At 38.2% G+C, this 14,330-nt stretch overlaps 1 protein-coding gene across 4 annotated transcripts in view; it reads right to left on the bottom strand.

The window, feature by feature from the left end:
* UBR2 (ubiquitin protein ligase E3 component n-recognin 2) overlaps positions 1-14,330 on the bottom strand; it is a 117,170-nt gene that overhangs the window by 6,783 nt on the left and 96,057 nt on the right. For all 4 annotated transcript variants that reach the window (XM_082637829.1, XM_082637831.1, XM_082637828.1 and 1 more), the window contains exons 37-44: positions 14,058-14,154; positions 13,735-13,802; positions 12,361-12,496; positions 11,740-11,830; positions 10,239-10,369; positions 2,730-2,838; positions 470-526; positions 73-150 (exon numbers count right to left, since the gene is read on the bottom strand). In XM_082637829.1, the coding sequence (XP_082493955.1) occupies positions 73-150; positions 470-526; positions 2,730-2,838; positions 10,239-10,369; positions 11,740-11,830; positions 12,361-12,496; positions 13,735-13,802; positions 14,058-14,154 (767 nt within the window). The remainder of the gene's footprint in view (positions 1-72; positions 151-469; positions 527-2,729; positions 2,839-10,238; positions 10,370-11,739; positions 11,831-12,360; positions 12,497-13,734; positions 13,803-14,057; positions 14,155-14,330) is intronic.

Genomic DNA, 14,330 nt, shown 5'->3' with positions numbered 1-14,330 from the left:
TTCAAATTCTGTGTAGAGAAGTGAGTGTTTCCAGTGGTAGGAAGTGCTCAATAAGCTCATATAAAAACTTACGAGAAATTAGATGCTTGATTAATGAGGCTGCTGTAATCCTCTGGAAGGTCTATTAATTTGTTAGATTCTCTTGGATAGCTAAAACAAAACAAAACAAAAACCACATAAAAGACCCAGTTAATATGAGGGCATATTGTAACAATGACAGGGAAACTCTTAACTTAGTCAAAATAAATACAGGAAGACTGAATCTGAGTGACTGGGCACTACCCACAGCAGCAAAAAGCCACAGTAAGAACTTTAAAACGCGCTTAAATAACATAGGGCCTTAGGGTTCACATTTCTACTTGAAGAACTCAGGATGAATTATCAGGACAATAGGCTGTCCTGTACACTTATATTCTGCTTCTTTCCTACTTCTTGCCTCCAACCAAGTCTTTGACAATCTTCAGCTTACCTTATAGCGTCTCTTTCACCTTCCAGGTATCTCTTAACTTCAGTGTTATGACACCAACTTCAATGTAAATGGAGAAAAAAAAGTTTTTTACTTTTGAAGGGCTAGAACTAAAAAATTTTCTTCTCTAAATCCAGTAAGAGAGAAACAGTCTTCTTGGCTTATTATATTTATCTCTTCATACGAAGCTTAGAGGAATACCACATACTTTGCCTACCATATTTTAAAATCAGAAGAATATGACCTTTGATTTTCTAAAAGCAACAATGCTTAACGTATTAAAATTTGCTATTACCCCCATTAATTGGACACTCTGAAAAACCAGTCTGGGGAATTCCCTGGTGGTCCAATGGTTAGGACTCTGTGCTCTCATTGCCAAGGGCACAGGTTCAATCCCTGGTCAGGGAACTAAGATCCCGCAAGCCACGCAGTGTGGCCAAAAAAACCAAACCAAAACCAAAACCAAAACAGTCTGAATCAATGAGAAGCTCTTATAATCTAGAGCTAGAACACTCATATAAAATAAAAATTTTTAAATGGTGGTAAAAATACACAGAACATAAAATTTACTATTTTAACCATTTTTAAGTGTACAGTTCTGTGGCATTAAGTATATTGATGTTGTTGGGCAATCATCACCACCTCTGTCTCCAGAACTTTTTCAGCTTTCTCAAATGAAATTCTCTGCTTGTTAAACACTAACCCATTCCTCCCCGCACCCCCAGCCCCTGGCAACCACCATTCTATTTTGTCTCTATGAATTTCACTATTCTAAGTACCTCATATAAATAGAAACATAATGTTTGTTCTTTTGTGACTGGCTTATTTCACTTAGCCTGCCTTCAAGTTTCATCCACATTGTAGCATGTGTCAGAACTTCCTACCTTTTTAAGGCTGAATAATAACTCCACTGAATGTATATAACACATTTTGTTTATCCATTCATTGGTTTATGGATATTTGGGTTGTTTCCACCTCTTGGCTATTGTGAATAATGCTGCTATGAACATGCGTGTACAAAATTCTATGAGTTCCTGCTTTCAATTCTTTTGCAATATACACCTAGAAGTGAAACTACTGGATCACAGAGTAATTCTGTTTAACTTTTTGAGGAATCACCATACTGTTTTCCAGAGCAGCTGTACCATTTTCTGTTCCTACCGATAGTGTACATGGATTCCAGTTTCTTGACATCCTCACCAACATGTATTATTAATGTCTGCCTTTTTCATTACAGCAGTTCTAAGGGGTATGAAGTGGTATCTCACTGTGATTTTTATTTGCATTTCCCTGATGACTAGTGATCAGTATTTTTTCATGTGCTTATTGACCATTTGTATATCTTCTTTGGAGAAGTCCTTTGCTCATTTTATAATGGGTTGTTTGCTTTTTTGTTGCTGAGATGTAGGAAATCTGGATATATATTTTCTGGCTATTACTCCCTTATCAGATATATGATTTGCAAATATTTTCTCCCATTCTGTGGGTAAATCAGCCAAATTTTATTCTTAACTTAGTCACTAACTTGACATGATTAATGGGTCAATTTCTTTAGACTTCAGTTTTCTCGAATATAAAGTGAGGATAGGGTGTCCCTGGTGGCGCAGGGGTTAAGAATCCGCCTGCCAATGCAGGTGACACATGTTCGAGCCCTGGTCCGGGAATATCCCACATGCCATGGAGCAACTAAGCCCCTGTACCACAACTACTGAGCCTGCACTCTAGAGCCCGTAAGCCACAGCTACTGAAGCCCTTGTGCCACAACTAGTGAAGCCCGCGCACCTAGAGCCTGTGCTCTGCAACGAGAGAAGCCACCATAATGAGAAGCCCGCTCACTGCATCTAGAGAGCCCGCACGCAGAAATGAAGACCCAAAGCAGCAATCAATCAATCAATCAATAAAATAAAATAAAATAAAATAATAAAAATAAAGTGAGGATATTAGACTAGATAACCCTTAAGGTTTCTTTCAGTTTCAAAAATCCACAGAACATAGTACTTAACAAGTAAGTTAATATGAGGAAATAAACATTTCCACCACTACTCTCCTTCCAGGCAAATCTGCTTATGCTATTCAGTAGGCCTGGCAAAAATCTTACCATAAAGGTAAATCCTCAACTAAGAAGGCCTAATAATTATACTTTGAATCACATGGATTGAATTCTGCCAGGCTATCTGAGAATTTTGTAAAATATGTGATAAACTGAAGTTTGTTTCCATATATATATATTCCAATATAAAGAAGAAAAGTGTATAATTGTTACCTTTCAATCAGTAACTTCATTATCTCCTTATTTTCTTGAAAAAGGCAAATGAAGTTGTTTGGCAGGGAAAGATAGTTACATAAATGTTCAAAATGGCTTGTTCCAGTAGCTGCAAATAGAGAAGAAAACAATTTTGCATATAACAACTACGAGTAGATCCTATAGGAGAGTAAGCAACAGTAGAGCTTAAAACAAAAAAGGCACGAGATGAAAGAGTTCAATTTTGCTAGGTACATAACCCGTAAGAAGTAAATAAGATGGCACATGGAAGGGATCCACAGAAAATGACATAACTGAAAGTGGAGTCAGGTGACTCCTTTACCAAAGTGGTCACAATTTCTCGATGTTTCAGTTTTACCATCTGCAAAATGGGGTACCTGTGTGATATACTTCATGGGGTTATTTGTGAACGTTAAATGACAAAAATAACATGGGTAGCTCTGGAAAAGTATAAGGCAGTACAGAGACATAAGATGATTTTATCACTGAGAGATGGATTTAAACACTAACTTAATCATCACTGAAAATGATTAGGAAGGGTAAATTATTCTCTCAATGGTGCCTGGACAACTAGCTAAATAGAGATGCTATTCAACAAACTTTTAGAGAGTAGCATAACATGCAGGCACCCCATGACTTGTGCCAGGCACTATGAGGTACAGTAAACTTTAAGTCTACCTTTAATTCCTACATTAAAATCAGATTTATGTGTAATTATGGCTATTTTGAACTTCAAGGCCTCATGTTTCACATTAAAAAAATACTTGAAAGGGGGCAGACAGCAGAAGCAAGAAGAACTACAATCCTACAGCCTGCAGAACGAAAACCACAATCAAAAAGTTAGACAAAATGGGGCTTCCCTGGTGGCGCAGTGGTTGAGGGTCTGCCTGCGAATGCAGGGGATGCAGGTTCGAGCCCTGGTCCGGGAAGATCCCACATGCCACGGAGTGGCTGGGCCCGTGAGCTATGGCCGCTGAGCCTGCGCATCCAGAGCCTGTGCTCAGCAACAGGAGAGGCCACAACAGTGAGAGGCTCGCGTACCGCAAAAAAAAAAAAAAAAAAAAAAAGTTAGACAAAATGAAAAGGCAGAGGATTATGTCGCAGACGAAGAAACAAGATAAAAACCCCAGAAGAACAACTAAATGAAGTGGAGACAGGCAACCTTCCAGAAAAAGAATTCAGAATAATGATAGTGAAGATGACCTAAGATCTCGGAAAAAGAATGGAGGCAAAGATTGAGAAGATGTAGAAATGTTTAACAAAGACCTAGAAGAACTAAAGAACAAACAAACAGAGATGAACAATACAATAATTAAAATGAAAAATACACTAGAAGGAATCAATAGCAGAATAACTGAGGCAGAAGACCGGATAAGTGACCTGGAAGACAGAACGGTGGAAATCACGACCACAAAACGGAATAAAGAAAAAAGAATGAAAAGAAATGAAGACAGCCTAAGAGACCTCTGGGACAACATTAAATGCACCAACATTTGCATTATAGGGGTCCCAGAAGGAGAAGAGAAAGGACCCAAGAAAATATTTGAAGAGATAATAGCTGAAAACTTCCCTAACATAGGAAAGGAAACAGTCAATGAAGTCCAGGAAGTGCAGAGAGTCCCAGGCAGGATAAACCCAAGGAGGGCACACCGAGACACACAGTAATCAAATCGACAAAACTTAAAGACAAAGAAAAAAATCAACAAGGGAAATATGACAAATAACATACAAGGGAACTCCCATAGGGTTATCAGCTGATTTCTCAGCAGAAACTCTGTAAGCCAGAGGGAGTGGCACAATATATTTAAAGTGATGTAAGGGAAGAAACTACAACCAAGAATACTTTACCCAGTAAGGATCTCATTCAGATTTGACAAAGAAATCAAAAGCTTTACAGACAAACAAAAGCTAAGAGAATTCAGCACTACCAGACCAGCTTTGCAACAAATGCTAAAGGAACTCCTCTAAGTGGGAAAGGGACTAGCAACTTAAAAAATAAAAAACCTTGTACATACATAGACTGCTGTACCAAAACTGCATGGGAGGGCTTCCCTGGTGGTGCAGTGGTTAAGAATCTGCTTGCCAATGCAGAGGACACGGGTTCGAATCCTGATCCGGGAAGATCCCACATGCTGTGGAGCAACTAAGCCTGTATGCCACAACTACTGAGCCTGTGTTCTAGAGCCCGCGAGCCACAACTACTGAGCCCATGTGCCACAACTACCAAAGCCTGCATGCCTAGAGCCCATGCTCTGCAACAAGAGAAGCCACCACAATGAGAAGCCTGCACACTGCAATGAAGAGTAGCCCCCGCTTGCTGCAACTAGAGAAAGCGTGCACGCAGCAACGAAGACCCAACGCAGCTGAAAATAAATAAGTAAAACAACAACAACAACAACAAAAAGACTACATGGGAAGAGCAAAACCAAAACCTACGATAGATACACACACAAAAAAGAAAAAACAACCCAAACACAACACTAAAGATGGCCATCAAAACGCAAGAGCACAAAAGAAGAAGGGAAGAGAAAAGACCTACAAAAACAAACCCAAAACAATTAAGAAAATGGCAATAGGAATACACATATTGATAATTACCTTACATGTAAATGGATTAAGTGCACCAATCAAAAGACACAGACTGGCTGAGTGGATACAAAAACAAGACCCATCTATATGCTGTCTACAGGAGACCCACCTCAGACCTAGGGACACATACAGACTGAAAGTGAGATGGAAGAAGGTATTCCACGCAAACAGAAATCACAAGAAAGCTGAAGTAGCAATACTCATATCAGACAAAATAAACTTTAAAATAAAGACTGTTATAAGAGACAAAGAAGGACACTACACAATGATCAAGGGATCAATCCAAGAAGAAGATATAACAACTGTAAATATATATGTACCCAACATAGGAGCAACTCAATATATAAGGCAAATACTAACAGCCATAAAGGTAGAGATCAACAGCAACACAATAATACTGGGAGACTTTAACACCTCATTTTCATCAACGGACAGATCATCCAGACAGAAAATCAATAAAGAAGCACAGGCCTTAAATGACACATTAGACCAGATGGACTTAACTGATATTTATAGAGCATTTCATCCAAAAGCAGCAGAATACACTTTCTTCTCAAGTGCACACAGAACATTCTCCAGGATTGACCACATGCTAGGCCACAAGGCGAGCCTCGGTAAATTTAAGAAAACTGAAATCATATCAAGCATCTTCTGATAAAAATGCTATGAGATTAAAAATAAACTATAAGAAAAAAAAAACAAACACATGGAGGCTAAACAATATGCTACTGAACAAACCAATGGATCACTGAAGAAATAAAAGGGGAAATCAAAAAATACCTAGAGACAAATGAAAGCACAACGATCCAAAATCTATGAGATGCAGCAAAAGCAGTTGTAAGAGGGAAGTTTATAGCAATACAATATTACCTCAGGAAACAAGAAAAAATCTCAAATAAACAACCCAACCTTACACCTAAAGCAACCAGAGAAAGAAGAACAAACAAAACCCAAAGTTAGTAGAAGGAAAGAAGTCATAAAGATCAGAGGAGAAATATATGAAATAGAGACAAAGGAAGTAAGAGCAAAGATCAATGAAACTAAAAGCTGGTTCTCTGAAAAGATAAACAAAACTGATAAACCTTTAGCCAGACTCATCAAGAAAAAAGGGAGAGGACTCAAATCAATAAAATTCGAAATGGAAAAGGAGAAGTTATAACAGACACCACAGAAATACAAAGGATCATAAGACACTACACGTGGTTATGTGCCAATAAAATAGACAACCTGGAAGAAATGGACAAATTCTTAGAAAGGTACAGTCTCCCAAGACTGAACCAGGAAGAAATAGAAGATAGGAACAGACCAATCACAAGCACTGAAATTGAAGCTGTGATTAAAAATCTTCTGACAAACCAAAGTCCAGGACCTGATGACTTCACAGGCAAATTCTATCAAACATTTAGAGAAGAAAGAGCTAATGCCTATCCTTCTGAAACTGTTCCAAAAAATTGCAGAGGAAGGAAAACTCCCAAACTCATTCTATGAGGCCACCATCACCCTGATACCAAAACCAGACAAAGATACCACACAAAAAAAGAAAATTACACGCTGGGACTTCCCTGGTGGTGCAGTGGTTAAGACTCTGTGCTCTCAATGCAGAGGGCCCGGGTTTGATCCCTGGTCAGGGAACTAGATCCCACGTGCATGTTGCAACTGAGAGTTTGCATGCCACAACTAAAAAGCCCGTATGCGGCAACTAAGGAGCTGGTGAGCTGCAACTAAGGAGCCCGCCTGCTGCAACTAAGACCTGGCACAACCAAATAAATAAATATTAAAAAAAAAAAAAAAAGAAAAAAAAAGAAAGTTAGAGGCCAATATCACCGATGAACATAGACACAAAAAGTCTCAACAAAATACTAGCAATCTGAATCCAATAATACATTAAAAGGATCACACACCATGATCAAGTGGGATTTATCCCGGGGATACAAGGATTTTTCAGTATCTGTAAATCAATCAGTGTGATATACCACATCAACAAATTGAAGAATAAAAACCATATGATCATCTCAAAAGATGCAGAAAAAGCTTTTGACAACATTCAGCACCCATTTATGATAAAAGCTCTCCAGAAAGTGGGCACAGAGGGAACATACCTCAACATAATAAAGGCCATATACAACAAACCTATAGCTAACATCATACTCAATGGTGAAAAGCTGAAAGCGTTTCCTCTAAGACTAGGAACAAGACAAGGATGTCCACTCTCAGCACTTTTATTCAACATAATTTTGGAAGTCCTACCTATGGCAATCAGAGAAGAAAAAGAAATAAAAGGAATCCAAATTGGAAAAGAAGCAGTAAAACCATAACTGTTTGCAGATGACATGATACTATATACATAAAAAATCCTAAAGATGCTACCAGAAAACTACTAGAGCTCATCAATGAATTGGTAAAGTTGCAGGTTACAAAATTAATACACAGAAATTTGTTGCATTTCTATACACTAACTATGAAAGATCAGAAAGAAAATTCAAGAAACAATCCTATTTACCACTGCATCAAAAAGAATGAAATACCTAGGAATAAACCTACCTAAGGAGACAAAAGATCTGTACTTGAAAACTATAAGACACTGATGAAAGAAATCAAAGAAGACACAAACAGATGGAAAGATATACGATGTCAGTGGATTGGAAGAATCAATATTGTCAAAATGACTATACTACCCAAGGCAATCTACGGATTCAATGGAATCCCTATAAAATTACCAATGGCATTTTTCACAGAATTAGAACAAAAAATCTTAAAATTTGTTATGGAGACACAAAAGACCCCGAATAGCCAAAGCAATCTTGAGAAAGAAAAACAGAGCTGGAGGAATCAGCCTCCCTGACTTCAGACTATACTACCTATAGTCATCAAAACAGTATGGTACGGGCACAAAAACAGATATATAGATCAATGTAACAGGATAGAAAACCCAGAAATAAACCCACACACCTATAGTCAATTAATCTACAGCAAAGGAGGCAAGACTACACAACAGTGGAAAGACAGTCTAGTCTCTTTAACAAATGGTGCTGGGAAAACTGGTCAGCTACATGTAAAAAAATGAAATTAGATGGTTCTTTAACACCATACACAAAAATACGCTCAAAATGGATTAAAGACCTAAATGTGAGAAAAGATACTATAAAACCCCAAGAGAAAAACATAGGTTGAACACTCTCTGACATAAATTGCAGCAATATCCTTTTCGATCTGTCTCCCATAATAATGGAAATAAAAACAAAAATAAACAAATGGGACCTAATTAAACTCAAAAGCTTTTGCACAGCAAAGGAAACCATAAACAAAACGAAAAGACAACCCACAGATTGGGAGAAAATATTTGCAAATGATGTGAGCAACAAGAGATTATTCTCCAAAATTTACAAACACCTCATGAGGCTTAATATCATCAAAACGAACAACCCAATCAAAAAATGGGCAGAAGACCTATATAGACATTTCTCCAAAGAAGACAGATGAGAAGATGTTCAACATTGCTAATTATTAGAGAAATGCAAATCAAAAGTACAATGAGATACCACCTCACACCAGTCAAAATGGCTATCATCAAAAAATCCACAAACAATAAATGCTGGAGTGTGGAGAAAAGGGAACCCTCCTACACTGTCGGTGGGAACGTAAATTGGTACAGCCACTATGGAGAACAGTATGGAGGCTCCTTAAAAAACTAAAAATAGACTTCCCTGGTGGCGCAGTGGTTGAGAGTCCGCCTGGCGATGCAGGGGACGTGGGTTCGTGCCCGGTCCGGGAAGATCCCACATGCTGCGGAGCGGCTGGGCCTGTGAGCCATGGCCGCTGAGCCTGCGCGTCTGGAGCCTGTGCTCCGCAACGGGAGAGGCCACAACAGTGAGAGGCCCGCGTATCGCAAAAAAAAAAAAAAAAAAAAAAAAAACTAAAAAACTAAAAATAGAGCTACCATTTCACCCTGCAATCCCACTCCTGGGCATATATCCAGAGAAAAACATGGTCCGAAAGGATACATGCACCCCAATGTTCATTGCAGCACTGTTTACGATAGCCAAGACATGGAAGCAACCTAAATATCCATCGACAGAGGAATGGATAAAACAAATGTGGTACATATATACAATGGAATATTGCTCAGCCATTAAAAAGAATGAAATAATGACATTTGTAGCAACATGGATGGACCTAGAGATTGCCATACTGAGTGAAGTCAGTCAGAGAAAGAGAAATATCATATGATATCTCTTATATGTGGAATCTAAAAAGAAATGATACAAAGGACCTTATTTACAAAACAGAAACAGGCTCATAGACTTAGAGAACAAACTTACGGTTACCAGGGGGGAAGGGTGGAGGGAAGGGATAGTCAGGGAGTTTGGGATCGACATGTACACACTGCCATAATTAAAATGGATAACCAACAAGGACCTACTGTATAGCACAGGGAACCCTGCTCAATGTTACGTGGCAGCCTAGATGGGAGGGGAGTTTGGATACATGTATATGTATGGCTGAGTTGCTTTGTTGTGCACCTGAAACTATCACAACATTGTTAATCGGCTATATTCCAATATAAAATCAAAAGTTAAAAAAAAAAAAGCAACAAAAAAAGCACACCTCAATTTGTCACTTTTCACTTTTTAAAATCTGAAGAACCCAGTTTATGAATAACATACAATTGAACAGTTTTAACATCTGAAAGCAAAACAAGTACATTTTTGTACATGTACAAAATCAGTACATTTACTGACATCCAAATAAAATATTTACATAAATATGCATCTAATTCTATAATCTGTACATCACCATAGTCAATTAGCTGTGACCTAAACTTTTAATAAGTTTTCATTTTTGCAATGCACTTTAAGTCTTAACTTGCTAGAGTGAAAGACTACATACATTTCCTACATTTTGAAAGAAATCAGAAATTACCTTGAATTTCAGGTGGCGAAGGAACTCCATTTAAGTAATGGAAAAACAAAGCAGAACACCTCAGGAAAGGCATGATTCCAGCTCTGACATTCCTCAACAGATGCCAACCAGAGTGCATTTCTTTCAAGGCACTGTGAAAGAGAAAAATGACAACTGGGAAATGTAACTAAAAAATGGTCATTCTAGTTATAGCAGTGAGAAAACAGACAACTACAATTCGGAATTGATAGCACGTTGGCTTAAAAGGTATGGGTAGCCCTAACTATTACAGGATGTCAGGTATAATTGGTGATACACCCTCTAATGCTGTTATTAAAATTTGTAAAAGTTATACAGCTATATAAAGAGAAAATTTGGAAAATAAAAAAACTATCCACTATTCTATAACCTTATATCAGCAGGTATTACTTTGGAAAACTATTTTCATACTAATCTGTCTTACACAGTTGTACTTGTAACATATAAAATTTAAAATTAACATGATTTTCAGATCATAAACCATAATTTTATTGGAATTTTAATATTCTGGATAACATCAATCATAACCTACATTAAATTACTTCCCTGTAAGCAAACTCTTAGATCGCTTTAAATTCTTTGCTAATATAAATAATATCAGTGTACATCTTTATGTCTGTAGGTTTTTCTATATGTTGGATTATTTTGCTAGTGTGGATTCTCAGAAATGGGATAACTTAGTCAAAGAACAAACAGTATGGTTCTTGACATACACTGTTAGAAAGCCAAGTGAAGGGACTTATCTGGTGGCGCAGTGGTTAAGAATCTGCCTGCTAGTGCAGGAGACACGGGTTCAAGCCCTGGTCTGGGAAGATCCCACATGCCGCAGAGCAACTAAGCCCACGCACCACAGCTACTGAGCCTGCGAGCCACAACTACTGAGCTGGCATGCCACAACTACTGAAGCCCACATGCCCTAGAGCCCGTGCACTGCAACTACTGAGCCCACGTGCCACAACTACTGAAGCCTGCGTGCTGCAACTACTGAAGCCCGTGTGACTAGAGCCAGTGCGACTAGAGCCAGTGCACCACAACAAAAGAAGCCACTGCAATGAGAAGCCCGTGCACCACAAGGAAGAGCAGCCCCCGCTTGTCGCAACTAAAGAAAGTCTGCATGCAGCAACGAAGACCCAGCACAGCCAAATATAAAAAAAAAAAAAAGAAAGAAAGCCAAGTGAAACTGTCATAACCAAATCACAATGACTCCAATAACATGAGGTTCTAAGAATGTCACTGCACTCCTGCCAGCCCTGGGTATACCTTAAAAATGTGTGGGAAGTGCTGTATATTACTCCTCTCTCAGAGATTTCCAATCATGTTAGTGTATTAAAAGTTGAGAAGTCCTGCAGGTCACTCCCCCATCTCTTATTTTTAACATGTCAACAGACAGCAACTTCCCTTATTTAACAAATGAATTCACTTTTCATACTACCACCTCCTAATATTTGGGGAACTGCCTATCATGTAAAGATTATGACCTCACCTTCCTGTATACTGGTGAAGTGTTTTATACAAAGCAAGAACTGCTAATTCTTCTTCCCCAGAAGCATTTTCTTGATCCATGCCATTCTCTTCTGAAAGATAAGGCAATATTAGTACTCTGCATTTGCCTACTAAGTGGACTGATGACCACACCATTTAAGCACTCAAATATATTCATACACTCACATGTAATATGAAAATACTCTCACAAAACACATAGAACTTTAATCCCTCAGGTCGGAACACAGTATTGATCTCCATCCTAACAAGGAGCCTCTTAGGGAGAGGAAGCCAAAGTGCTTCAGGGTGCCAGGCAGCAAGCGGTGAGTAAAATCTGCTAAATATACAGTCTGTGGTACTCAAATATTACTAAACTTATGAAATAAAAAAAATAAGTAAAAACATTCCCATCACTAAGGTTTTTAACAGAAGGGAAATTGTTTCAAAATTTTTCACATGAGGATAAACAGGATTTTACTGTTTATTTTACTAATTACTACTACAAGTAGCCTAATTATAGTTTATATATTACTCTCATCCAAGCACCTTTTCCTTTAATACTTTTTTTTTAAACTGAAAAAACTCCAGTACTTCCTTCAAGAATCTGACAAAAAGGAGTTACCTGTACGTGAGGTAAGTAAGATCTGTATGATGTGTGCCATAGTAACCAGATGGAAAATGTGAAGGTCCCCAGTGCCAAGGCTGATCCCTGAAAAATCTTGACACTGCAATGCCGGGAAGGCGAGCACCAAGCCCACCTGTATACCAAATACAGAAGGTCAGAAAGAGCACCTTTCCTTTCACAGCTGAACACGTTTCCATTTTCTTAATGTGATCCCTTTGTGAGCTCAGTCCCTCCCCTTAAGAAATCTTTGGTCTTAAAGGGTACACATGTTAGAAATTCCACTAGGATTGACTAAAGAAAATTATTTAGAGCGTTATTATTTCATTTGATGGGCATTATTATTTCATTTATCCACTGATTCCCCTATACATAGTTTATTGTTAATAATAACAAAAAAAAACTTGAAATCTTTCTAGGTAGTGAGCAATGGAAAAAGCATGAGTTTTGGACCCACAAAGATCTAGGTAAGAATCTGAGATACTCTTATGAACCTTTTAGACAATTCCTTTGAGTCTCAGTTTCCCTGTTGGTAAGCTGGCGATAATATACATGTTTTTAATACCTCAGTAATAAGGATGTAAGGACTAAATGAAGATGAATGGGAAAGCAGTCAGATACACAATAAATGCTAGCCCCCTTGTTAGCCTCCTGCTGCCTGTATGGTGGTGTCAGTGCTGGTGGTTTTCAGAGGAGCAATGGGAACAATAACAATGGCTGACATTTACTAGGGACACATTGCTCTAAGCTCTTTACATTGATTATCCCATTGAGTTTTGACACAATTATATCAGGTAGGTATTAACCAACTTACAGGCACAGAATATGATGCCCAAAGAGATTAAGGAGGCAGCACTTGGGGCTGCTGTGCGTGGCGGTACACTCAGTGTCCTGAGTAAGGAGACCTGGTTGAGGTGGGGCTTAACTTCAGCCACCCACTGCCTGGCCAGTGCTGACCTGGCACCATCCGCACCTGTTCAGAAGACATGACTTTCCCTAAATCACACAAAGAGACTGTTGCTAAGTAGTGTTACCAGAGGGCTGTATCTGCCCCAAAGCACTGTATGGGTTGGCAGCAGCCCTTACATTACTAGTGTTTTTTACTTCTCTATAGTGAAAAGCATAGAGAGGTTACATTACTGACCTCAGCCACAAGACAAAAATAAGACAGACTGGATTAGACACCCAGGTCAAGTCTCTCAACTGGATTCCTTAACATTTTCTTTTTGAGGATCTTCAGAAAAGAATTACACTCAGAAGTAGTAAGAATAATAGGTGATAATTCCTCCTGTCTGCCTCAGCATTACTCATCAAGTCTAAGATAAAGCTATATAATATGATAAAAAATTCAAACACAAATTACAAGATACCCACCAATAAATGAAACATGTCGATATCTAATATGCATGGAAGGTCTCCGTGGTTGTCACCAGGCACCAAGGCTAATGTTTAAAGAAAAATACATGAGCACATATTATATGTCAATGTAAGTATTAAATTATTTTTAAAATGCATATAATCTAGTTTAAATTTATTTTTTGCAAGCTATATATGAATTCATGAGCTAGAACTTATATATAAGACAAACAGTATTACCAAAATATTTCTTCCAAAATGGAGGGAAGTTTCACCACTAAAAAGAAAATTACAGAAGATGAGAAATTATCATAACATATGGTACATGCATTAATACTCACATGCAAAAAGTTTACAAAAGTGTCCTTGTACCACTGAAAGTGATGTCACTGTCCAATGTGCTGCAGCAAATCTTGTTAGTGACCTAAGACAGTCATCCTAAAATAGAGACGACAAAATTAACAAAGAAGCCAGCATATGAAGTAGTTCTCCTCTTTCAGGAACGTTACAAAGCACAGCTAGTTGAAGTAAAGCTGGATGCACAATGAAATCTCTAGATGGTATGGAACTGAATCTACGACATCTTTAATGGCATGTCTCTAACATGGAATGCA

This window comes from Mesoplodon mirus (genome assembly GCF_964341445.2).
Source record: "Mesoplodon mirus genome assembly, chromosome: 12".
Lineage (NCBI taxonomy): Eukaryota > Metazoa > Chordata > Mammalia > Artiodactyla > Ziphiidae > Mesoplodon > Mesoplodon mirus.
The sequence above is the reverse complement of the archived record's forward strand: the minus strand, read 5'-3'. Positions and strand labels throughout refer to the sequence as shown.